The sequence below is a fragment of the Girardinichthys multiradiatus genome, chromosome 5 (assembly GCF_021462225.1).
Source record: "Girardinichthys multiradiatus isolate DD_20200921_A chromosome 5, DD_fGirMul_XY1, whole genome shotgun sequence".
NCBI lineage: Eukaryota > Metazoa > Chordata > Actinopteri > Cyprinodontiformes > Goodeidae > Girardinichthys > Girardinichthys multiradiatus.
In genome coordinates this window covers 16,602,354-16,629,773 of record NC_061798.1, presented here as the reverse complement: position 1 = coordinate 16,629,773, position 27,420 = coordinate 16,602,354, and the positions used below count along the sequence as shown (strand labels likewise).

Sequence of the window (27,420 nt, the reverse complement as noted above, 5' to 3'; positions counted from 1 at the left end):
TATTAAAGGCAAACCCAAAGTTTTGCCGACTGAAGATATAGTTTTTTTTCTTCTCAACACGTTTTCCCACCTTCATTTCTGACTCTCTGTGTTCACATTGTTAGTTTTAAAACGCATTTTCAAATAAATGCGACTCATGTTTATTTTAATAAGGAATACTTAGTGTGAATCACTGTAGCGGCAACCTGATAACGTCAACCTCCGCACTGAAGAGACGGAACCCCGGGTACGCGCACGGTGCCCTGCGCGCCGCCGCCCGCCGCTGCGCACAGACAGCCGGTGCTGGGAGAGAGAGAGAGAGAGAGAGAGAGAGAGAGAGCTGCTATTACTTGTGACAGAAAACGGCACTGAGCACAGTCTGATGAGCCGCTGCTCCGACAAGGTGGGTTAAATGAAAGATAAATAGTGGTTTTTGGTATATTCATGCAGAGATTTTCGCAAATCTGGAGCGTTGATGTTAAAGCGCGGTTGCCATGTCCTCCAGGCTGATCCAGCGTCCTCCTCTTCGTGCTTGTTGTTGTGTCCGCAGATGCTGAGCGTCGCCGTGCTGTGTGTGTGCGCCGTCGCCTTTGGACACGTCTCCGCTCGCTCGGACAGCGGCAATTTTCTGGATGATAAGTGGCTCACCGGCAGATGGGATAAATTCAGAGATGTAAGTAACGTATATTAGCAGATAATCGCCCCCCTTCACGATATCTCATTTACACCCCCCGCCCCTCCCATCACCTCCCACGCTCACCCCATTCTCCCATGTCCCCCCTCCTCACAGCCTCACTCATTGGTTTGAGATCATGCGCTCCTCGTTTTCGTCTCCTTGGATCTCAGCGACGTGTCACGGGTTCCTCTGCGACGTTTGTCTCACGTTTCTCAGTCTCTCCACTCAGGCTGTGAACACAGCAACAACCATTCAGGGAGGATCCTTGCTTGTGTGTGTTGTTGTGATTGCTGTGTGTTTAACAGGGGTAACCAAGGCCTCAGAGGCACGGAGGTGTCTTTGTGAGCCCAGAAAGGGACAGGTACACCCAGAGCCGGACCAAGGTTGACCCGGGGCCCTGAGCAGAATTTGATCTGGGAAGCCACTTTCAGAAAACACCTGTTTTAGCATCAGGTTCAGCATGAGGCACGGTTTTAAGTAGCAGGTTTTTAAAAGTTACGGATTTAAACATGTTAAAAGTTTTAGCGTTCTTAGACTTTAAAGGCTATTCAAAAAGCTGCTAAAGAAAGCTTTGGAGTCACCAGATATTTTTTCTTCATTGTGAAGCATAGAGTAACTAAGCGTTAACTGCTGTTCTCCGCTGGTTAAAAGATGACTCTTGTACTTTTATTTGGCTAACAAGAAAAACAAAGTTGGCTTTTGGAAATAATTACGAAAACCACTGGGAGTCATGGTGTGGAAACTAATTAAGGTAACGATTGATAACTGAGGATTAAGGAGTCATAATGTCATATGTAAGAATCATTTGACCCAAACATGGAGCAGAACCAAACTAATTAGAAATAGGGTATAATACAAGCTTTTAGTTAGGTTTCAGAAACTAATAAACAATAAATAAAATTATACCTGGTGTTTAAAGGGGTGCAGGTTGGCACAGGTGGTCGTACTGTTGCCTTGTTGTAGCAAAAAAGTTTTTAAAATAAATTCCAGCCTTTCTGCTGCTAGTTTGGATGTTCTCCTCGTACTCGTGGGTTCTCTCCAGATACTCCTGTTTACTACACAATGGTTTAGGCAGATAGGTACAAACTAGATGTAGGACAGGACAAAAGGGGATTGTAGGTAGGTACTAAATGCAGGGGTACTAGGTGGCAAAGCGGTGAATTGAACCGGGGATCTCTGGTAAGCAGCCAACTGCAAGCTTTTTATCTTGGCATATTTCAACTAGTTAACTAGCAAATGTCAGTTTGTTATACTTGCAGAAAAGACTAATAATCCTCACAATAACCAATTGAAACTTTTCCTAAATGTGAGTGTTAATTCTATAGTTATGCTTAGTTTTAGGTATTATCATCAAAAAACAATAAATAACATATATTATGAATTAATCTAGTAATCTTAATGTTGTTTTTCAGCATCCATTAGAATAATGGTTGCTTATGTATTTTAAATAAAGCAATTAGATCATGTTATACAGTTGTGTTTTGAGTGTGTGTGTAATGCCCTGGAACTGCCATTTTCACTTGAGGTTATCATACCATGAGAATCTTACAGTGTTCAATGCCTACATTAAATTTTGGCTCTACTAACACATCGATTGAGCTATAAAAATGCTAATGGTTAGTACACTTGTCAATTATTTTAGATTGTAAAATAATCAAATGTTAAATCAGATGTTTAAAGCTATTATAAGACTTTTTACTTTTAAAATCTGTTATTTTATTTGAGATTGGCATATTCTAAAAAACTTGTCTATTTACAACCACTAAAATTATTAAATGTATGCTGTGGGAGAATTTCAGGGCTCTTTGGGATGTCCCACAGGCCTGGGGGCCGTCATGAGGGTATTATAGTTTTATTTGTACTAGTCAGATTTTCTGGGTTTTCTGTTGGAATACAACAATATAAGGTTATCTTGCAAATAAATATTGTTAAGGTTCCATGTGTAAACATTTTTTAAAAACCTTTTTCCTCACAACCTTAGCTAAGATGTGTCGTTCATTGATAACTACTGCCTCTGGTTTAATAAGCTTGGCTTGCTAGAAAGTTTGACTTTGACGTTAGCGCTGAAGCTAAAGCTAAAGCTGGACTCAAATCTATGTTTCTGTGTTGAATCAACACAGAAACATGTTGACTGTAGCATTAGTGCTGCAGCTAAACTAGCTAAAGCTGAATCTAAAGTTAAATTATTCCTCTAACTAAACAAATGATCAATCATAAGTTCTATTACAGTCCTTAACTTTTACAAAGTTGATATATTCACTCATAATACACCCATATAAACATTTCAGCTCAGCAATCCCTGCCGGACCTGCCTCATAGACTCAATGAGAATAGCTAACATTTATCTGAACAAATATTTTCTGTTACATTATAATTAAAATGTTCAGGTACGATTTTTTTTTTGTTGAAACAAGAACTAAAACATTATTGAGCGTTACATTTACAAGCCAATTTGCTTAATTTAAAGTTCATTAATTTTTTTACTGGTCGATATTTATTACTCTCCATATTTCTTTTTTCATAGCGCAGCCACAAGGACGGCCTTTAGAACTTAATATCCTGATCATCAACCTGTGAAGAAATATAGGCCAAGACTTGGACATTGTTAATATATTATATTCATCTTTCTCTATATTTGTTTTAAAGAATTGAAAAAAATATCAAGAAATTATTAAAACACCGCAAAGTAGAGCATGTCCGCTTGGAGATGGCATCCTTATTGGATCATTAAAGAATATTACACGCTGTCTCTCTGATTAGGCCTACCTGTAGCCTACATATGTTTCCCCAGTGATTTGCTCCTTCTCTCAGTGTAACAGTGATTTAATGTGAAGTGATCTGGCTGATTATGCTGCTGCTGAAAGCCCTCAGCAGCAGACTATATGTCAGACTCCATTAACCTGGCATGTTAAGGCCACTTAGGGCAGTAATGCTGTTGCAGATTCTGGCGGATAATACCTTTGATCATGTGGTCCTGTTGCCCAGTTTGCTGCAATTAATCACCCTCCTGTGCACTAATTCCTATATCGATTAAACAACCATTTAGTAAGAAAATGCAGCTTTTTCTTTGCAGTACTGTGATCCTTGTTTTGTGCACTGTGAACTTGAATGTTGCTTTTGAGATGTTTTCAGCAAATAACTGCTCCTGAAAAAGGAAAAAAAAAAGGTAAAACTGTTGATTTTACCGCTCTGTGCTTCACATGGTTTGTCTTTGGCTAAAAAAGATATCTTGCCTCTAGCCACACATTTAATGGTTCCACAAGCAGAATAGAGTGCACGCTTGAAACACACACAATAACAAAGCTTTATGTCCAGCAAACTGATCAGCATGCACAACAAGCCTGGAAACCATCTTTTTGAGAAAGATTTGTTTTCAGATTTGAGTCAGAAAAACAACACAGTAAAGTACTGCAGAAAAAAGACTACACTTCAACCTCAATAGAAGGTCATTTCCTGTGTGCTACAAATGTAGGATTTATAGCCTTGAAATCAGATAGATAAACAAAACAGAACTGGTATTCTTTCTATTGGTTTATCTCTTAAATATTTTGTCTTCTTTAGTATCAGGACAGATGTTTTCTTTGCTAGTCAAGCCAAAGCCCTTCAGCACAGGTGGATACACGTGATACGCCTCAGGTCCTGAATTGGATTATGCAAATACGCATTTGGGAACAAAAGGTTGGAGAGTAAACTTTACTGGCCATGTGCCTGATCTATTTAGGGTCACATTTTTTCTTAATAGGCAGACAGACAGACAGACAGACAGAATTTTATTTTACTAATATTTTATGTAACTTGTTTAGCCTGACCAGTGAGTTATGCGTGGTGTGTTTGATTTTTTGTTTTTCTTTTGTTTTGTTTACTCACAAGTAAATCAGACACAGTAACAGTTGCAATAGTGCTTCCACTTGAAAAATATTATTTTATGGCTTACCTTTACACAGGTACCAAAAGTTTGCATGTAGACCTTATAACTGTGGAAATTGCTTCTAAAACCCTTAGGGCTTAACAAAAAGCAGTGTGTAACAGTTGAAAAGTCGAAAGCCAAATCTAATTGAGACTCTGTGACAAAACCTGAAAATTGATGTGCAAAGAAAATCTGAATGAGCTTGAGCTATTTTGAAAAGAAAGACGGTTATTTGTAAAAATAAAATTTGAAAACCATCTTTTTCTGTCCTCTCTGGCAAGACTTGAAAATATGTTTGCAAAGCATTGAGTGTAGATATGATACATTGTTCATATTCTTGCTTTGACCTTGAGGCTTGAGTCATAGCTGTAGAGGTGAAGCTCTGTATATCTTTGGTGTCTTTCATTTCCTGTTTCAGGTGCTGTGTCTTAGGCTGAGTTTTTTTTATCTTCTTTCAGCCAGCAGCATATCAGTTCATTGTGGAAAGGTATTTGTGGAAAGTCGAGCAGTTTTGAATATATTCACTTTCCGGCTTGCAAGCTTTACAGACACTTTGACTTGTATCACTGCTAACTGCCAAGACAGACAATTCTTTACAAACAGCGCCAAAATAAAACCTACAAGATAATTGTTTCAGCATTCTGTGGTACAAATGTAATGCTATAGCTAGTATGTTGATTTTCTGGCCAGGTAGACAAAACATGGATGTGATACAAGTCTGATTTATGCTGTCATGCATAATGTAACAAATGCGTCTTCTCCTGTCACAACGCTGCCAAGTTGTACGCTGCACACTCTGTATAGGTTGTAGAGGCAGCTCACAGAAAAGCTGAGGATGATTGGAGTGACACAACCTTTAAACATAGACACGATGTAAACTGTATTTCCGTGACATGCTGATCACTTACCATTTTCTTTTCACGGGCTTTTTGAAGTGGCATCAGCTTTTTATTTTCATCTATTGTCATCTGACAAGACATTGCATAAAGAAAACTAGCCCACTGATGCATAGCTGGCAGACAAGTGATGAAGTAAAATTAAAAGAAGAAAACCTAGCAAGCATATCTGACTGCATTTGTTCAATTAGCTTTGGGACAGTTTGAATCTTTGACACTTCTTCATATCACCATCTCGTATCCACGCAATGCCACTATGTCATTTTCCATAAGTAAACCAAGTTGTACTCATGTATTGAATCATTGCATGAGTTAATTTCTCTTGGTTAATAAGTGTATCATAATTTATGGAGATAAATCATAAGAAACATGCTCAAATGTCAAGCATAATTAAATATTAAAATTAAATAGAGATTAGGACCCCTGATGACGCCAATACTGACCTCTTGCTTGTGGGTATTATTATTTGAAGTCAAGAAACCACATTTCCTGTCAGAAGACTATCAGGAGATGATGAAAAATTATGTTAAGTCAATAGTTATTTAAGCAGGGATGAAACATCCCCCAGGACAACTAACCATTTACCACATGGTTTGGTATGAGACATTCTGTTTTTCTGCTTTTTTACATGCAAGAAAACATCATGTATGAAACAATTGAAACTGCAAAAGTGTGAAAAAGCGGTTAAATAATTAGCACCCATTCAGTTCTCCTCTGTGACAATATTTGGTGACTTTGAAAAGTCTACAAAACCCTGTTAAAACCCTGTTTCTGGTTTTAGAAGGTAAAGACAACAGACAAATCTGTTAAAGCTGAATTTAAAAAGGTGCAACCCTTAGACTATGACTTTGTTACCATTTGATTTAATTTCAGCATTCAGTCTTCTTTAGTTGGAGTCCATCTGCATGACACATGCTGCATCAATATTTTTTTCATCCTTGTAAAAGATCTCTAAATCTATCTGATTATATCTTTTTCACAACCCTCTCTAAGTGACCCCACAAATGTTTGGTCAGAGAGAATTCTGAACTTTGGCTAGGCCATTCCAAATCTTACATTTTCCAGAAAGACCGTTCTTTTGTTGATTTCGACATACTGTTGGACTCAGTGATGGTGAAAATGAAATCCTTTTCATCTTCAGCTTTCTAGTAGACACTAAATGTATTTTCATTTAATTTAGAAAAATATTAGTTACTTATCCAAGTTATCCCATATTTTCTCAATTTCAAACAAGAATGTGTTTAAGAAGGTGTAATCAGGTTACTGCAGCTTTGTTTATTCACATGTTTTGGCCTCACACTTGTTTTTCTGTGGAATTCTACAGGATAATTGCAATATTAAAGGTGAAAAAGTGTTGAAAGGATTTATCATGGTATTTTTTATTATCTATATAATATTTTAATAGCCATTAACTCTGCATCAGCGTTTAAAGTTTATTTGAGGGAGTTCACACACAAAGTCTGCTCTGAGTTTCCAATCTAGGAGACAAAGCACCCTCGGTAACAGCAGGCAAATCCCAGATGTCCCGCTTAAAATAACTTCTGACTTCAGTTTCGTCCTGCAGTGAGATTATTTTTCATGCAGAGGTGCAGGTGTCATTGCTTGGGATGAAACCCTCGTTCCTAATCAGTGTTCTAAAGTTGATCCAATAAACAACGCTAACGGTCCTCACAATCACAAATGTGTCCATGGGCAGTGATTTGTTACCAAAACTGTGCCTCTAGTATAATTTCAGTTGTATACACTATGCATGTAGTGCAATGTTGCTTTCATCTTGCATTAAAAGGCATCATTGGCTCTCATTCTAAGTGCACAGGATAGAAGCCTGGCTGCTGACTTACAGTAAGCCCTGTTAGGATGGATGCATAACCCTGGGGCTGTCGTTGGTGTGCCGCTGCCATCTCAAACATTATTCTCCCCTTGCTGAACCTTGGCTACTTTGCAGCTCTGCCACAGAGTGAGATAAACTCAGGAAAAAGATTATTGAAACAATGAAGGGGGGAAAAAAGGTGATGAATGATTTGTGATGACAGACCCTTGATTGCATAGTTTACTGTGAGAACAAATTACTTTCTTGGGTAGTCTCATTAGAAGAGATTATACTTTTAGATTTTTTTCCCACTCTTTATGAATTTTTGGCTTCCGTGTGTGTCCTGTGTTGTCTGTGTTGTGGAGTGTGACTGATGTCAGGAAGGTACAGAGCTTGAGGCCTTTTCCACTTCAGAGCACCTTGGTATGTATTTTTGCGTATTCATGCGATCATGCATGCCACAAGCTGTAACAAGAAAAACAGAGCCAGTAGAATTTCACATATGCTCCTGTTGGATTTTGGTAAAAAGACAGTAGATTGAAGCAATTAGGGCACATTTAAGAAAGCTATGATCAGACCAGTGAAGGTGAGAAATACCTGGATTTTTCTTGTAGGCATACACTAATTTTCCCACTGCTGTGCTTCCTTTTATTTGCACATACAGTGTATTACAATTGTATTCACATCCCTTCACAGTTTTCACATTTGGTAATGTTAGGACCACAAACGTCAACATGTGAACATGAGTAGATGTGACAGGCTGTTCATGTCTCCATGTTACACTGCTTCAGTTTCACGTTGAATGTTTCTCTTCCTGATTTTCATGCTCATAATTGGGAGACATTTAGTTTTTTGGGGCTGTGAGATTAAAGCACTGTTAGGTAGTAAAACGACATAAGCTTTGAACGTCTCTGTTCATTCAATCATCTGAAAGTTTAGGAGTGTGACACAACTGCAATCCTAGCAACACATGGCAGACCACCTAAACGGACAGGCCGGGCAAGGAGAGCATTAATCAGAGAAGCAGCCAAGAGGACCATGGTAATTCTGAAGGAGCAGCAAGATCCGCAGATCAGGTGGGAGAATCAGTCAAGAGGCCTGTGGCATCCACCGGTTTCTGGCATCCACAAATCTGGCCAAAATTTTGCAACGTAAAAAGAAAGCCATTAGCTCCTTTCAGATATATATATATATTTTTGTTCTGTGATCTACAAATGTTCAATCCACTGACATTGCACCCCTGATCCAATTTTGGATGTAGTAGCAAACCCCTAGGTAAATCCCAGAGGGAAAATCCTCCACAGGGGAAGGCTACATGTTGTAAGCCACACCTCTTCTGCAACACCAGCTACATGATCTGAATGCTCACATAACCTGTGATCTTGACTGAATTCCTTGTGGTTGTGTGTCTATTGTGGAACTATGATGTGAAAGGGGCTATTAAAAGACATAGGAAGTCCCGTTTGAAATTTTCCACAAGCCAAATAGAGAACAGAGCAAACATGTGGTAGGAAGTGCTCTATTCAGATAAGACCAAAATTGAATCCAGCCAACATACAGCCAGAGCTACAATAGAATTACAAGTATATCTGTCAGAATGACACAGTAAAAGATCAGGCCTATATCCAGTCTCTTCAGCCAATCAATGTTTTTAAGAACAATGGGTACAAAATGCAGTCGCTAAATGTGTAAAGGAGTACCCCAAAGGGCTTCCAGTTGCAATTACAGTTAAAAGGTTTCTACACAGTTACAAAGGAGCTACATACAAATTCTAACCACCATTTTCTGATTTTTATGTCTAAAAATGACCAGTGAGTTGGTCATCACATCAAATCCCAGTAGAATACATTGACGTTTGTGAAAACATGTGAAAAATGTCACATGTTTGCATTACGCCTTGTGCACCATATTTAGTGTTTTGGATCTGTTTTTGAATTATATTATTAAATAAAAACAAGTTGCTCATTGAATTTGCTGGAGAGTGCTCTCCCAATTATCTGATGTTTTCTAATGCTGTCAGATTCCAGCACAGTCAGTGTTGTAGTTTATTTGTGGGACCATATCTCTGTGCAAGAAGTGCTTTTGTGTGTGTGTGTGTGTGTGTGTGTGTGTGTGTGTGTGTGTGTGTGTGTGTGTGTGTGTGTGTGTGTTTGTTTGGATGTTCCTTTGTGTTTGTGTTGTTCTGTCCTGATGTGTCTGTTGATACCATTAAGGAATCAGACCTCAAGCACCTCTGTTTTCTTTTTGCTGTGTTCTCTGCATGGCCTCTGTAATGTAATGTTCTCATTACTCTCTTGTCGTCTGCAGAGCTGACAGAACTGACAGACATTTTCTTCAAATTTTATTATATGGGTGGACAGTAAACAGGGAAAGAATGAGGAGTCTGCGGTGAATAGGTAGAGGGTTAGATAGGTCAACGATGCAGGACCGAACCGAGAAATTAACTTGAGCTGTGAAAGAACAGGACTCGACCCTGTGTTCTTTTTAGCAAGAAAGGAAGTGACACAAAGGGAGGCACCCTCATAAAGTCATGGTCTACACAACATAAGCAAAGAGGAAAACAGTGAGTTCATTCAATGCCGTAACGTAGGTTGTAAATAACTTCAAAAACAATGCTGCAGGAGTTTTTTCAGCCCATTTTTAATATCCAGTTTTGTAAAATTTTGACCTACTTGTACTGAATTTAATTGATTCAGATTTTAATCACAAATCTTAAAATAATTTTTTTAGCTCTGCTGCTGTGAGTGGTCATTAATTATTTCTATTAGAAGCATAGGTGACGTCACACTGTGTGTGTGAAAGAGGAATTGTTGTAAAACAGGGTTTGGAATTGACATTCATGCTCTTTATCATGAGCCACGTTAACAATAGTAACTGTAAACAATGGTCTCTGTGTGTATTTACTAGACAATTCCAGTGTAAGTTAGGCAAAGATGCAGCTTTCCAAAAAGCTGTCAGCCTTTCCAGATCCAGTATGTATTGAACAATTAAACAGGGCAACAGAGTGTCTCTATTGTAGTGGCCTGGATGTACAGCCAATTGTTGAATGCTGAAATCTCCAAAAAACTATAGTTATCTTTTAAAAACCTTTCCTACACCCTTTGTGTTTATTCTGATGTAATTTTAAACCCCTTACTGAGATGGAAAATAGCTAACTCCGTCTTCTTCCTTTAGTAACAACCTCCACACTAGAGTGTTGACATTAGCATGACCTATTAGCTGAAAGTTGTCCAGTTCCACTCATTAGCTGATTTCCATATATGATTCTAGCATTTAGTAGCCAATGTAAACTTGTGTATTATTATAATGTAGGTTCACCACTTCTGGTTATACTGGCCAGAAAGACATTTAACTAATGTTAAGTAAAGGAAGGTGCATCATTCCTAAAATATTACATTTTTGATGTGTGAAAGACTAGAAATCAAAGATTTCATAACTTAAAGTTAGCAGGGCTAAAATGGTGTAAACTGCAATAAATTTAAGAAGCAATAAACAGAAATGACTCATGTACCTTTACCAGCTTCTACGATCAAATTACAGCACTAACACCTTCAGTGTTGGGCCACTAATGGCTCTACTTCAAGGCAGGAGCAGCCCTAATAAAATGAACTGGGATCTTTTAGGAGGAACAAGTTCTTGTATAAAGATTAATCCCCCAAAATAATTGTGTAGCCATCACTTTACTGAAATACAAATAAAACATCTGATGTTATCAGTTAGGATTATGCACAACTGGATTATTTGAAGGAGAGCATTTCAGTGAAGTAATACAGCATGATTTTAAACCCTCCTCACTCAAACTCCTATTGAAAACATTGTAGTTCCATTTCTTTAGATGCAATTGTTTTACTTCTTCAATGGCTGCTGTGCAGCATAGGGCAGTAGTTTCACTTGACTGACTTGAAGTGTTTTCTTAAGATTTTTTTTAGAAGCCATGCGAAGCATACAGAGCTTTTCTGGTCTTTGGTTTGTAAGTGGTATCATGGCTTTTTTATACTTCACATGCCTCTACTTAGAATCTTTGCTGCTGCCACAAACTTACATTAAATTGTGCATTAGTCTGATAATGGTCAATATTTATTAAGATATAGAACTAAATCAATCAGCCTACAAACATTTAAAACCCCACATACAGAGCTTGGTGCAATGTCCTGAAGCATACCTTGGTTTTTACACAACGTTTCTCCAGCTCATGTCCCAATGTTGACCTAAACCTGAAAATGCTTAAACCCCAATGTTTTAAGCCCCCAAATATGAGCACCTGCACTGAATGCAGCATCAATGTCAGTCTTAAAATCACATGTAATGCAAACAGTTTAAGGAATTCAGAGGGTCAAATGCTAACTTGACATTAATCAGTCACTAGAGGTAGGGTGGAGTGGTATTATCCTTAGTCAGTACACACTCCAGGTATGCATTTAAATACTAAGCATGTTGTGGTCAGAGAATAATGTCACTCAGATCTGGTGAAGGCAAACTGTGTGCAAGTATGTATGAGTTTACTGATTGATAAACAGGAAAGAAAGGAGACAAGAAACAAAAACAGCTAATCATTATGGCAGGGAACACAATGTAGACATCCAAAAAGAGAGGGGACTTTTGATCTCACACAGGGCTAAACAACTCAAAGCTCACCCTTAGGTAATCTCCTTTTACATTTAAATTATAAGTCTGCACCTGCTGGGATTCTCTTTGGCTGGTCCCTCTATTAAAAGCCAGCAAATCTCTCACCTTGACGCATTCCAGATTTAGACCGCGGAGCCGCAGTTACAGGGCATTGAACTGACCTCGGGGAAGATTTTTGTGAAGTATCTAGTTACACAAATGTCTGACCTAAAAAGCTCTATTTTACAGTTACGATACATAGGTTTAAAAGAGTATGACTTTTGACATTCTCAAGGATAACATATGGAGGAAAGGAGTCTTCTTAAAGTTTTTATGTCCATGTGAGAAAATAAGTCTTACATTGCCTCTTAAGAGCCCTGCACACCCCTGTATACACATACAATTCAATAGAATTTATTGTACTCTTCTCCTGACTGATACCTTTGTAATAACATTGTTACTTTAAATGATGTAAAATATGAGGTGAAGAAAGCTTAATGATTGGTTTAAAATGTTGCATGAAACAGTATTATTTTAAGAATGTGCACGCTTAAGCAACAATGTTTTGTTGCTTTCTTTCACATTTCCACCATAACAAATGTGTGTGTTTGAATGTTCCGGTTAGGTCACGTGGGAGTTTTCTTCAGTTGATTTATCAGGATTTTATTTTTTCAGTTTACAAAAGCCTGGCAATTTGACAGCTTTGTGCACACTTTACATGTGTGTATTAAAGAGCAATGAACCCCTGAATGTTACAGTATAGCATTGGGATCTCAGATCAAGGACTCTCCATCTTGTGAAATTCAGAGCAGTGCTGACTGTTCTTATCCCTCTCTTTGTTGAAGGCTTTTTAGCCACGGAGTGCTGTTTCTAAGGACAAAAACGTTGCCTCAAGCTAAACACTCCAGATTTCAGTCTGCTTTCCAGCTTTTATATTGCAGTGTACAAGGTCTCCATTTTATATTGGACCCTAAAAAAAAACTAAAATCCAAAACATGGCTATTGTCTTCAATGGGAAAGGGTATAACCAACATTTAGTTTCCAGTCTTTTTCTGCTCCATCTCAGACTGCTGCTGTGAGGGTAGGGAGTGCTCGGAAACAAGCCTAAAAACAAGTTTGTCAGCTGAAAACATCTGACACAGAAACTCTGAAAACCACAAGAGCACCAGCCTGCAAATAAAAACAGGTACAATAAATCCAGTGTACCTGTCAGCAGGGCAGCTCGCACCACACTTTTAGTCATGCTACATGTGGGCCTGAATCCAGCTCTCCATTCAAGAGTTCTATACTTTCTCCTAGAACAGCATGAGAACTGGTTGTCTATCACAGTCTGTAAAGTTGTGTAGCTCCATCTGCTTGTTAATGTCTGTAAATGGATTTCATTGTAATTACCACTCCAGAGACAGTTGCAATGTTTTTGGTTACCTAATTTTAATGGATGTACCATGTCCAAAGAGCATTCATTTACTCTATGTCCTAATGTTTATGTGAATGAGAAAGGCAATCCATAATATGTCTGCAGGTACAGACACATTGTTGTTCTGGTTTTAGCCAATTCTGATTTCTCTTCAAGAATTATAATTAACAACTTTAAATGTATTTTTTTCTAGCCTTACTGCCATAAGCGATGATGAATTACTTATTCACAGATGCAATGTAAAGCTGTGCATAATATAGATGAGTCACTGTAAAATATGGTTTTTGGTTGACATTTTAAGCCAGCTTTATCATCCTATATTAGTAATTAGCAAGGTTAACATTAGTAACTGTAAACAAGTAACTCTATGTTTATTCCCGAGAGAATGTAGATTCTCATTTTAATTTGAGTGGAACCCCCGTTTTAGGTACAGTATAACTTGTTAGCTGTCTCAGTGTTGGTATAAGATGTATTTTATTGCTTTACTTACCTGATCCTGACTGCAGTGCTGTGCTGGAGGGTGAGATAGCGGAGGAAGGCTGGCATAGCACATGAAAGACAGGGCACTTTGCCACTTCTATACCATGAATCTCGAGGTGTTTTTTTGTGTTCGTCGTGCACCCTCGTTTGCATGATATAAACTTATAGTAGATGTTGCACTAAGCAGACTGGTTATATCTTTTATTGAAGTTAAGCCACACTTCCATTGCCACCGCACACTGCCCATGGCTGTGCACACACTTTCTGCGGATTCTTCTTCATTGGTACTCAGTGGTTTCTTCTTCTGCTCGGAGGAATGAGTTTTGGATCTAGGAATTGGAATTTAAAAATGTGATTCTGGGAGACTCAGAATGTTAGTCCTGGTTCCAATTGATTCTCGAGACTCGATGCCCAAAGCGCGATCTACCGTCTCTAGTATTTGCTATAAGGAATTGCATGTCCTTTAAGCTCATATTACTTTCAACATATTATACATGGTTTCATAGTTTGACATATTTTTTTTATACATTTGTTTTTTATTTTTGTCAATAAAATGTAAAGCCAACTGAATTCCTTTTACAAGAAATCCCAGAAAGTCAAAATGCAAGTATCCAAAAGGACCAGTAAAAATATTCCAAATGATTAAAATCTATATGACATGCAGCATTTTACATGATTGTCCTAAAAAGAGAATCTTGCAATTACATTGGCATTTTTGTAAAAAGAATCCAAATTCCTCTGAAAAATGTAAATGTTAAGACACTGAAATATATCCCATATCAGTTATATAAGTGAGGATGATGAGCAACAAACACCATGTTGCAAACCCCTTTTTTGACAGTATAGTAATACTGCAAGCAGCCATTGTAACAACAGTATATAATGCAATAACATTTATGTTTTCGTTTCGTAGATAGCCACATACGAGACAACATGTATGTTTTAAAATTAATTCCTGATTCTCTGTCTTTGTAATGCTTTCTTCCAAAGGAGGTTGAGGTTTGTATAATTGTTATTTTTAGTCCTACATTAAAGACCTATAATTTTGAGTCTGTAGTGTACGTTAATACCTACTTGGAATATTCTCCAAACTTTTTTTTCTGATTGTGTTTATTGACTGTGTTTTAGGAGCCTGGAACATGGACTCCATCCAAGCCCTTCGATCAAGGTGGGTGGGAAATGAGAAACAGCAGAGCCTGGAGGGCTTTGGCTATGTAATAAAATACTGAAAATAAGGAGAATGCATCAACACCAGCTCACAGACTTTTATCTGTTTTGAGGATTCACTAACATAATTCAGGTTCTTGGTGTTATTAAATTTGCAGGATTTGAAAGCAAATGTCAGTTTTATGATACAAAGATAATATAGTGGACGATAAACACACAAGATTACCAATTTAATAAAGAGGGGTTAAAACTGTTTTTCATGATCATGGAAATATGTTGCGCACATTAACAGCCTTACGGGTTAAAGATATATCTTAGAAAAATAATTTGGATTTTTATGCTATCTATGCTCTGCATCATAAAGTGCTTACTTAAACACTGTTAAAGGTGATATATCTAGGTTATAAAAATTACTACTATGGTGTCAGAACATTTCAGCAAAAATACAAAAAAGTACCAAAAAACTGAATAGAATTTATAAAGTACATCTACTTACTAACTTAGTGTGGTTGAGATGGGTAAAGCTAAAACAGAACAGTTTTGGGTGTGGCTTAGCGGTACAGCGTGTGACCCAAATATGGAGGCTTCAGTCTTTAATGCAGCTCCCTGGTTCATATCAAGTCCCCTCTCTTCACCCCATTTCCTGTCTGCCTACTTTCAAAAAACTGAAAATAAAAGGCCACTAGTGCTGCAAAAAAAAAAAAAAAAATAGAACGTTTTTATGATACCAAAGATTATTTAGCTATCTATCTAGGGGTTACTTCATAGATTTATAAAACATTCGAAACTTTGAAGAAGTGATATACAGATCAGGACCTTTTGTAAAGAGGTGCTGATCCGACTTATTTAAAAACAGGCATCTACTGATACTGAGTTCCACTCTGATACTTCAATAGAAATAATGGCATATATATTCAGTAAACTAAAACACAACATTTCATCATAGTCTACATTAATATTGTGTTTCTATCCAGCTTAACACATTCACCAATGATATTATGAATGCTGCAGCAAACTTTGTCCCAACACGTTTTTCTGCTTTATAAATAGCTTTAATAATCTTCTGAAACAGGTAAACTAGCTTAAGAAAGTTGATATAATAGTTTCACAACACTCCAGCTGAGATATGTATTCTTGGGCTAACCTTAGCATGTTTGCTCTCTGTTTCAATATGACTCAATGATAATTTGGCTTATAACATATTTCAATGTGTTTTTCCAGTTATTTGTGCGTTGACAAAACCTTCTCCTGGTTTATTAACTTTGCGCTTAGCGTTGAAAAAAATGTGTTGACTTGTGTTTCAGCGGCTGTCTGATCACAGTGCTCAGAGCAGGTCCCATGACTCTAACAGACAGGAAGCAGCAGCAGCAGCCAAAGCAAGTCTCTTTTTTACTGTGAATGTCATCATAAAGGGAGAAAACCCTTAGATTGTTAGGGGAATCCCAGATTTGTTAAATAAAATACTGTGCATGGCCTGTAATACAGTTTTACAAGCTTAGCACATAAAAATAAGATGTTTTTTTTAACTGTATTTTTAAATCAGCAGCTCAAGTTAAGGACGCACATAAAAAAAACCCACTAAAATCATTGACAGTGTAACAACAACAGGTATCGGTGATTGCATTTTACTCTATAATTCCTAGCCGATAGTTGGGATCTGATCGGGACGTTGCAAATTCTAAAATTTTCTCTTTTCCTTTAACAACACCAAGCAGCTAAAACCAGGAGGATTTTCTATTCTTTGATCATCTCATTTCTATTTGTATTATAGACAGTGGTAATCTCCTACACTCATCAAGGCACACCAGGACATGAACATATCCTCTCACTTATCAGTGTATCCTCAAACAGACACACATGCACACAGTCAGGGAAACAATAGCATTAGATGCGTTGGAGGATGGAGGCAGGATAATCTGCCAAAGCTGCTCAGAGATTACAGTAAGGTTCTTTCGAGTAGAGGTCATTTGCAAACTGTTCTGACAACAGGCGATGGCTTTGGATCTTGCTCTTAGGTGTGTTGCTTAAAGCTGACATTGGATCAGAAACTGTATCTACTAGGATCAAAACGTCCTCCAGAGAATCAGATATAAAATCAGCTTCTTTCTTAAAAATATATATGTGCATAGCTCTCACCTCTTTCAAAGTTACACAGGAGCAGACCCACCAGAGAACACATGTGCACGACTCTCCTACGTTCAAGATAAAGTAAGAACAGAAGTAGCCTCTAAAACCAGTTCCATCTGTTTTTAGCTCTAATGATACTTAACAGTATTATGGCATTGAGTTCAGAGCAGGAGAGACAGCTAGTAACCAAGGAGCCTTGATCCAGACTTAAAGGAAAAGTGCATCTGTGGAGGATTTTTGCTTTTTCTCTGTTTACCCTCGCAGGTTTTTGTTGGCTGCTGTCTAGGAAACTCTGAGGTTCCAATTTGTTGCAGTGCACACACATAAATGGACCTTTCAGAGTTCTCACCATTTATGTCCTTGTTCTGTGTTTGTAGCCCTTGATCCTGCCAAAGACCCCTGTCTGAAGATCAAATGCAGTCGCCACAAGGTGTGTGTGGCTGAGGATTACAAGACTGCCTCTTGTGTCAGCCAGAGGAGAGTTAGGTAAGCACACACACACACACACACACACACACACACACACACACACACACATACACAGAGACAGCCTGTACTGACTTTAGAAGCACTGCTAGTGTTGGGAAAAATTATTATCCTTAGTTGTCTTTTTTATATCAGATCATCAATCAAATATTAATTTCAGGCAATGGCAACCTAAATGCATAACAAAGTGCAGTTTTTGAATGATCATTTCAATTATAAAAGTAAAAAAATGCCATCCAAATCAAGTGAAAAGTAATTTCTCCCTAAACATAATAAATGGCTGTGGCACCTAGCAACATCTGCCATTAGACATTTGCGATAACTGGCAATGAGTATTTTAAGTCACTGTGGAAGAACTGTGGTTCACTTTGCTCTGCAGAATGGTTTCATTTCAGCCAGTGTAGGGTTTTCAAGCATAAACGATCTGCAACATCATCTGAATTGGATTTACTAGGCCATTCCCAAACCTCTATTTTTTATCAGCCATTCTCAGAGGTGGACTTACTGGTATGCTTTAGATCTGAATCATTTTACTGTAACAACAAAAGAAAACAACAGAAGACATTTCTGAGGCGGCAAACACTTCATAGCGGTTTATATTTTCTACTTTATTTCAAATTTAAAGTTATCTGATAAAAAGATGAAGCACCAAACAAAATTCAAGTGAAAAGGAAATGGGAGCAAATAAAATGTGTGCATAAGCTGACTTTCGGTCCCATTCTTCTTCTCATTTCCTCCAATTCTCAAATATATACCGTGAGAAACAACAATACTAGTAAACCATCTGTTTTTTTCGGGGGGGGGGGGGTTTCCAGCTGGTCTTCTTGTTGCCCAGCTCTCTTGTGACTGTTGTGTGACATTACAGCTTGGTCCAGTTACTCAGGCGCTGGCACTAAATTTCAGCGGACAAAAAGTGCTGCCAAGTGATATGAATGGGCTTTGTTTGTGTGTGCGTTTGAGTCTGGGACGCCTCAGACTGGACAGAGGACAGTAACACCACACTGACCTCATTTCCCATTCTTAGCAGCAACACAATTCCCAGGACATTGGGAGAGCAAATCAATCATCATCATCATAATAATAAAACAAAATAGTAATCATACACAAATCACAAATCCGTGTCTCAATTCTAAAACCGATGCTAAGAACATAACATTACATTACACATACAAAATGCTGACTAAGATTGGTCAAATGATCTTTTTATGATGTTTTTGGATGTCACCCCCAGTTTGAAAGATGCCAATTTGCACCCAAGTGCTGGGTTGAAGTGCAAGCCGTGCCCTGTGGTTCACCCCTCACCTGTTTGTGGAAGTGACGGCCACACCTACTCCACTAAGGTACCCTCACTTGTTAACACTCATTGGGCTTTTTGTTGTTTCGCTGTTGTTTGGTGCACAAAGATAGCAATTCTTATTTTTTATTTGTTGGATTTGAGCTACATTTGAACCAGTTTAGTAACCTTAACTGCAATTCCTTTGATTAAGTCTCTATGAGATTCATAAAGACAAAGACTGAGATATTGGCTCGATCTTCTTTGTAAAATAACTCAAGCTTATTCAGATTGAAGAGAGAGCATCTGTAAATATCCATTTTTATGTCATGCCACAGATTCTCAAGTAGGTTTAGTCCTGAACTTTTACTGAGCAGTTTAAACACATGAATATTCTTTGATGTATATCATTCCATTGTAGCCCTGGCTGTATGTCAAGTCTTTTGCGGTCTTGCACTGTATTTAGCTCCATCTTCTTAACAATTGCGACCAGCTTCCCTGTCCCTGCTGAATAAAACCTCCCCAACTGCATAATTCTGCCACCACGGTGTTTATAGGGCGATGTGCATTGTTTGATTAATGTTGTTCTTGCCCAACTTGTCTATTTAGGTGGATAGCCACTGATATACTCTAACAGCTGTTTGCAGAGCACTTTAATTCAATTCAATTCAAAACTACTTTATTAATCCCAAATCTTTAGAATGCAACTAGTTGCACCTGATTTTATTTAGAGTATCAGAGTAAAGGGGGCTAAATAAAAAACGACCACCAAAGTATTAAGATTCATTTGGTAAATCAAAGTTTAATCCCTATCTCGTTTTTCTTCAGAACAAAGCACTGTGCTGGTCTGTTAAATTCAAAATACTTTGCGGATTGTGTTGGGAACGTGAAAAAAATGCTTTGAAATCTCAGCAAGGCTTTTGCAAGTCTCTGTACATTAGATGTAAACTGCTGATGATGTATATACCTCAAACATCCTCTTCGGTTGACATGACTGCATCTGGTTGCCTGCTGCCAGGCCCCCATTCCAGTCGCAGCACAGTTCATCTGAAATGGGCCCGGTCCTCTCAACTCTCACCCTGTAACTCTCATTATTTGTTCATTTCCGCTTAACACATTCTGGTGTTGCTTCTGTCTCTGTTTCCCCCTGATCAGTGTAAGCTTGACTACCAGGCATGCATCACAGGAAAGAAGATTACCATGAAGTGTCCTGGCATGTGTCCTTGTCCCCCACAACCTGAGCTGGGTTCTGAAGAGAAAAAAGGTACAGAGTTCCGCTGGAAATTATATTTGTTTGAGGCTAAACATTGCATAAAGTTTCTGCTAACGTGCTTTTGTGGTTATTCTCAATGGAGTTTTAGGCAGCTGACCCAGTTCTGACTCACAGAATGAAACTAAAGTTTAAATCAATATTACTTCACAGTGTGCAGTGAATCAGATCTGAAGGAGGAGGTGAGTCGCCTGAGAGACTGGTTCAGAGTGCTGCACGAGAACGGAAACCACAAGAGAGCCAAGATCCAAAAACCAGAGAAGAACAGTGAGTCACGACACTCAGCATCTTTTATTGAGTCATGACATTCAAGTTCACGCGGACGTTTCTTACCACATTTTTAAACTTCCTCACAGAGTTTGATGTCGGGACATCACCCATCTGTAAGGACCCCCTGGGTTGGATGTTCTCCCGACTGGACACAAACTTTGACCTTCAGCTTGACCAGTCAGAGATCAAGAGCCTCTATCTGGACAGGAACGAGCCGTGCTCAGACGCTTTCTTCAAGTCATGTGATACACATCCCGACAAAGTCATAACCAGTTCCGAGTGGTGCACGGGATTCCAGAGATATACAGGTGCGTCACCAAAAACAAATTTCCATCTGTCCAGAGCTGAACAAACATGTCTTATCTGTGATTTCTGAGATCTTTGTATGATGACCTAAACCTGGGACATGGGATCTCTAGAAAAATGCCTCTAGTAAACATTATCTTAACAAGTGTTATCCCAGGAACTTGTTTCTAATCTTCTTCAGGTAAATACACACCGATGGAATAATACAAATTAAACTTTACATTTGTGTTAATATGGAGCCAACTTGTGACTGACAAGTTGCTATCCAGTCATTGGCTTATCAGCTCTGACGAGCTTCCCTGCTGAATAAATATATCCCCACAGCATAATGCTGCCACTGCCATGCGGGTGGGGAGATGTTCTGCTTTCAAAACCCTCTCCTTGTTGACTAATGGACCAATGGAGGGTTACCAAGGACAAGGTTGGGGGTTACCAAGGCAGCAGTAATGCCCACAACAAGCTATATGTAGAAACACACACTGCTGTGCCAGCTAGCTGTGTGTATTGATGTGTGTCCCTCTTACATGAGCAGTCGATCGTTGCAGCTCCTCCAGAGTTGCCATGGACCTCTTAGTAGAAAATGTATGTTATGTTACAGTTACAGATTATATATAATCAATGGATCTTAGATAAAACACAAGCACAAATCATTATACTCTGTTTTATTTCCAGCACAATCTACACAACGATCCATTTAAGCTTGTCAATTGCAAGAAACTGCATCAAACACATTTGATTAAGATTACAGAATCTATATATTTTTTGTTCTAAATTAACAAAACATTGGGTGCTCATAGCAGCTGCAGGAGCAGACGTAGCAGGGTGGGGAAAATCACTATCAGCTATGTTACCAAAGTCCCTGTCTCTCTGTTTCAGATTCCCCGTGTAAAGCAGAGCTTTCCAGCATCAGCAAAAAGCAGGCTGGGAAAAAGTTTCTTGGTATGTCTAATCTCATGTGAACAAGTTCACCGAAAGGTTTGCTTCTCCTGCTTACTTTGTGCTTCTGCTAAAATCTGCAGGTCAGTATCTGCCTTCCTGTGATGAGGAGGGCTACTACAGGCCATACCAGTGTCACAGCAGCAGTGGCCAGTGCTGGTGTGTGGATCGCTTTGGCAACGAGGTGGCGGGTTCACGCACCCACGGTCCTGCAGACTGTGGTATGCAAAATGCCAGAATACACAGTGTCAGGTTTCTGAGGTTGTAAAAAAATTGAATTTAGGGAGCTTAGATAATGGCTAGCAACATTTGATTTCTTTCTGTAAAATGTGACATAAAATGTTTTGGTGCTTTTACGTTGTGAAAGATTGAGTTAAGCCCAAATCACTCACACCCCTTGCAGATTTGCATTTAAAAGTATTTTAAATCAAACAAGAGTTTGTTTCTGGTCGGAAACGAGACAGACATCTCTGAAAACATAATAAAGCAATGTAGAAGGAATATAATTTTCAAAAAACCTTTTTAATATGTATTTTATCTAAAATGACATGTCGAAAATGATTTATACCCCTCTTTTGGGCTTTACTGTAAATAACAATACCACACCCCACAATAGACATGAAAGTTATAGATCTTTTATAAGTCTTTTTTTGAGACTTGATTGCAAAGAAGAAGCAACATTTGATCTCAGTTTGTTTTAGCTTACTGCAAGAAAACAGACAACATTTATGAATCTGATATTTATTTGTTTATTTCCAGTCATGATTAAACATACATATATTGAAATCCTACAAATAAAACATTAAGTACTAGTTTACAATCACACAAAGCAAATTAAAAGTTAGAAGATTGGTAACGTCGCATAGAAGTTAAAGTTAATGCGGCGCACTTATCAATCAAAAGCACAGTAAGTTAGCTTGAAATGAAATACCAACTGTCTATACAAAGCATTTGGTTAGAGAGCTAATTTATAAACCACCCAACAGCATGTTCAAAGAACTCAATACTGACAACCTATAAAAGGTATTGAATAATGCCACGTTTCATTTTCCGTGGCAGTTGGAAATTGGTTCAGGGAATGATGTCACAATCAAGAAAACCAGGTTCCAGTTTCATATCAAAAATTGTTCCTAACGATTTGTGGACTGTTGAGCTTATAAACAAGCTGAGCTAACAACTATTAGCAAAGCCATTTACAGGCATTTGAGTCATTTGAACAATTGAGCAACATTTTCACAAACCAATACTGCACCATGTTTCCAACTAGTTTAAACCATCATAAGAGCAAAACATCAATCACCAAATGTGTTATATTCACCAGGCAGCCATATTGGATTGTGCTGGTTACTGAGGTTCAAAAGAAATCCCTGACTTCACAAGGAGTCCTGGTTAACTTTTCCAACGTGGAACTCAAATATTCAAGCTTCAAGATACAAAAGGAGCAAGGCATGAGTCGCATTCCTGTTATGTAAACATAATCTTTTAAGTAAGTCATTGACATTTGGTTTTATTTTAGGTGTAATTCTGGAGTCTTCGGGGGACCTTGGCAGCGGTGACTCACTCTTAACCAACGACGAAGAAGATTCATTCGTCCTTAGCGACCAGACAGGTATGGACGACGAGGATGATGAAGATGAGGACGATGATGAAGAAGAAAATGATGAATATTTGTCATAAAAAAAAATAAAAAATAGAACAAAAGAAAAAAGAAAATGAAATAACTATATGTTTTGTCAAACTGCACGTTTCTAGGTGACCCCCCAGGCAGGTTATCCATCATAATAACAGCCTACAGACTTTTCTCTGCGTATTGTTTTTCCATCAGTTAAAGGAAAGAAAAAAAAAATCTATATTTTAGGAACTTGTGTCGGATTTTTCCTCCTGTTTAAATAGAAGATATACTTGTACACTTGTATTTCAAACAAGCGGAGAATATAACTAACTTACAAACCGGTCCATTAGTTTGGATTTGGTCACTTGTGCAAAGACCTTTCCTTTCAGTGGACAGTCCATGTCTTTCAGTGTCTCGTGTCCTTGTGGAACACTCCGATGCCTGAGTGTGTTGATGCCTGAAGGCACAACGTTAAAGAGATTTCCCTTTTCCCTCATTCCGCCGTCTTTTTCACTTCATCCGTCCGATCTTTTTATCCTTATCAAATGTTCCCCTGTATAGGTGGGAGGTTGATGATGTAGATAAGAGAATGTTGCACCCATTGGGTTTCTTTTGATCTTTTTTTTTTAACTGTAACTTTGTGGGAAAGGCAAGATAAGAGTTAGACATGCTTCATCAGACGAATTAAGGCATAAAACACAAAACAAATAATTGTAATAAAAAATATATAATCAAAAATATGAGCTGTTGTCAGATGCAGATCTAGTCAAATCTTCAAAAGCTCAGAAAGGATAAAAAATCTACTGTTTGGCCTTGTGTTGTTTTTTTTTTATTATTTTTGTTTTTGCTGCAGAGGGGAATTATTGTTATCTATTTTTCTAATCCATTGTAGGGCGAGTACTGGAGATGAAACAGATTTGTCTTAGCATGTCTAATACAGCGTGATGTTGTTTCCATCTGTAGGGTCAAAGGCCAAACCTTTGAGGAACTCAAAATGGAAAAGAACAAAAAAAAAAAAAAAGAAAATAGCTTGGAGTTGTAATGAAAAAAATCGTCTTAAGCTTGTACAGATGAAAGCTTCTCAGAGTTCAGAAAATATGATGTTGATGTTTTTATATGGCAGTTGCGTGATTTTAACACACAGCATAGCAGATTACATTTCTTGCACATTAAAGAAAGAAATAAAAATTAAAACAGAGCAATGCAAATGTGTTGGAAATATATGGCAGAAATGTACACACCCCTGTTTAAAACGCCAGTTTTTGAGATGTAAAAAAAATGTCATCGTGATAAATAATTTCAATGCCTTTTCAGACCATACAACATTCTCCCACCAGGTTTGGGGTCATTTTAGTCAGGCCTGGACATTTTTATTAATTTTTTGGAAGACAAGGCTTCTATCATATAGTCCTACTAATTTGTATAGATAGAGAATACAGGAGGGTGTTTTTTTCACATGTTCTGCATGTGAAAAGAATCTCCTGAATTTTACAACCTATAGTTGCAAGAATTCCTACAACTACTTCAGCATCGTTGTCAGCCTTTTTTTTGTATTGCAATCAGTTATGTAGAAAATCCTATTAGAACAGCTAAAATTTCCTTCAGCCAAATCAGATTCACCATAACTGATAGCAGGTGCAAACTGAAGAAGGCTGAAAATCTAAGGGTGCTTTAACAAAATTAGTTATAACATAACATTAAGCACACCTATGCAACTGGGTAATTACGGCCTTCTTTAAAGGTGGAAAACGTTTTTAGATGATCTATCATGGTGTAATTTTTCTATCAGATAAATCTGGCATTTTACCAGCGTTGTGTCAGCTTCTGAGATCCACTGTAGGTTGTGAGGGTTTAGTGGTAAGGTGTGCCTTTTTGCTGGTAAGGCCATGTGATGAGGGTGCAGAAAGGACTGACTATGTATGAGTAGCTTTACTCTCGAGCCCGCATATTACAGTACATTGACTTAGATCTGTCATTTCTTTAAGGGTCTCGTTTATGATGCTGTTACCATAGCTTCCATCAGTCTTTTGTTTTATCACATAGGGTAGCTAGACTGTAGAGAGATGTTTAGCAGTTAGGGCATATAAGCACTCTGCTGGATATGAAATGTTTTATATAGATTATACACTGGCTAGAGGAAGCTTTGGTTTAGACAGCTTTATACGAGAAGAAACATCGTTTCAGTAGCTTAATCTGATCAGTTGTATCCATCTATTTATAGGGTAAACCTGCCAGGGTAAAATAAAAAAGAACTCTCTGATCTCAGATGTGTTTGATTAAGTCACATTAATGCAGGTCTGAGATCAGCTAATGCTAAGTTGCAGTAATTACTCTACAATTTGGCTTCATTCTTAATCTTTCTAAAATGTTAAGACCTGAAAAGTGCCATCTAAGTGTCCGTTTTTCTGTTTTTTCTTTTTCTTTCCTTCCACTGTTTGTAATTTTGATTTTAAATTCACTTTAGAAACTGGATAACATTTCAGTCTGGAAGCGTTTAATGACTGTGATGACGTGCAAATCTTTTTGATGACCTCGGACACTGTAGCCACTCTTTCACCAATCCCACACTGTCATCACAGCTCTGATAGTGTTAGGTTATGATACAGATGCATTTTTTTACAGTGTATGTATAATTTGCTGAAATAAAAGCTAAATTGACCAATGTCTCTGTTGTCACTGACATTACTTGGACATGAATAGTTGAGACAGACGATCTCATTTCCTTCTGACTGTGTCTTGGTTCCTCCTGAAATGTCCCCGTTCCCGTTTTTCACCTGATTTAGAAAAAGAGAAGTCGCTGAGGTTTGTCACCTGTAAGCGTAGAGGGTTTTTCTTCTTACTGTCACAAGTTTGTAGGAATTAAGAAAAGGCACTAATCAGGTTGTTTTACACAACGTTATGATGTAACATGTCAAGGGATGAAATAAGCCTGAGCAGCCAAAAATTGTACTCAAGTAAAATTAGCAATACATTTAACATATATTTACTCATGGAAAGCTAAAAAAAAAAAGGTCAAAAGGCTCCTCGAGTAGTGAGGAACTGATTGATCATAGCATCTGATTACATTTGTGTAAAATATGTAAACAGGCAAAATTATAAAAATCTGAGCAAATTCTAGAATTTTAAAGACTAAAATAAAAAAAAAAGAATACAAATAACATACTTTCTGTATAACAAATTAAGGCAGAGGAAAGGCATTTCTAAGGGAATTTTTTTCACAACATAAAATAGAAGTAAAACCTCCTTAAACCATCCTTAAATAGAAGTAAAACTGTAGGCAGTAAAACTACTCTTAAAAGTAAATTTTATTCAAACGTTACTCAAGTAAATGCAATTGAGTAAATGTAGCTACTTACTACCCATCTCTGGAAATAAGCTATGATGCAGTACTTTGTCATGTTTTAACCACAGTCTATGTCAATGGATTTTAATGGGATAGATATCGTTAATATCAGCTCCCTGAGTCACGACTTTGTAGAACCTTCTTTTGTAGTAATTACAGCTGCAAGTCTTTTTTTGTGTTTGCCAGCTGTGTACATCTTGAGAGACCATTATTGTTTGCAATCTCAGTCAGATCAGATAAAGAACATTTGTGAACATCAGTTTACAAGTCTCGCCTTGCACCTATCCAAAATTTGAATATGGCATGATCTAAACCATTCCATTGAAGTTCAGGTTGTATCTTAGGATCTCTGTCCTCATGCGAGGAAGACTTTACCCCAGTCTGACTTAATGCTCTCCTTTCCCGGCAGGCGGCCTTGTATTGATAGGCTTGCGATTGTGCATACAATATTTCTTTCACTTATGGATGACAAATTAAACATCCCTGTTCTTCATGATGCTGTTTTATTTGCAATATTGTTCTGTAACAAACATCTGAGGCCTTCGTGGAACAACTGGATTCACCAAGATTAACACACAAGTTGACTTTATTTATTTTATAGTGTATAATTTTCCCTCCACTTTACAAAGGTGGATGACATTACATTGGTCTGTCAAATAGAATCCAAATAAACTACTCTGAATTTTGTGGTTGTAACCGGATTAAATTGTAAAAAAGGTCAAGAAATATGAAAACCTTTATATGAATATGAATACCTTTGTGCTGCAAGGGAGAATAAAAGCTGACTGTAGGTATGTGGGACAAACTCTGCATCTTTGCATGCTGGAACATTACTGCATTATGCACGAGAAGAAACAAGG

The 27,420-nt window shown here is 37.9% G+C and overlaps 1 protein-coding gene across 4 annotated transcripts; it reads left to right on the top strand.

Moving 5' to 3' along the window:
* The first annotated feature begins 229 nt into the window (after positions 1-229).
* Positions 230-25,881, top strand: spock3 (SPARC (osteonectin), cwcv and kazal like domains proteoglycan 3). Of its 4 annotated transcripts, none has more exons than XM_047365661.1 (12): positions 230-382; positions 530-652; positions 14,761-14,769; positions 14,899-14,938; positions 17,442-17,550; positions 18,782-18,890; positions 19,979-20,087; positions 20,247-20,360; positions 20,450-20,671; positions 21,546-21,608; positions 21,689-21,826; positions 23,122-25,881. In XM_047365661.1, the coding sequence occupies exons 1-12, from the start codon at positions 362-364 to the stop codon at positions 23,280-23,282; spliced, it is 1,218 nt and encodes a 405-aa protein (XP_047221617.1). In that variant the 5' UTR covers positions 230-361; the 3' UTR covers positions 23,283-25,881. The 4 variants fall into 4 exon arrangements, with proteins under 4 accessions (XP_047221617.1, XP_047221618.1, XP_047221615.1 ...); XM_047365659.1 differs by having other exon boundaries at positions 276-382; positions 485-652; XM_047365662.1 differs by lacking the exon at positions 14,761-14,769.
* Positions 25,882-27,420: the final 1,539 nt, after the last annotated feature.

Bases quoted from the DNA above. Each gene is read 5' to 3' on its own strand.
- spock3 (XM_047365659.1), top strand. From the start codon at position 362: ATGAGCCGCTGCTCCGACAAG. The intron at 18,891-19,978 runs GTACCCTCACTT...CCCCCTGATCAG, and splicing joins GCCACACCTACTCCACTAAG to TGTAAGCTTGACTACCAGGC. The intron at 20,672-21,545 runs GTGCGTCACCAA...TCTCTGTTTCAG, and splicing joins GGGATTCCAGAGATATACAG to ATTCCCCGTGTAAAGCAGAG.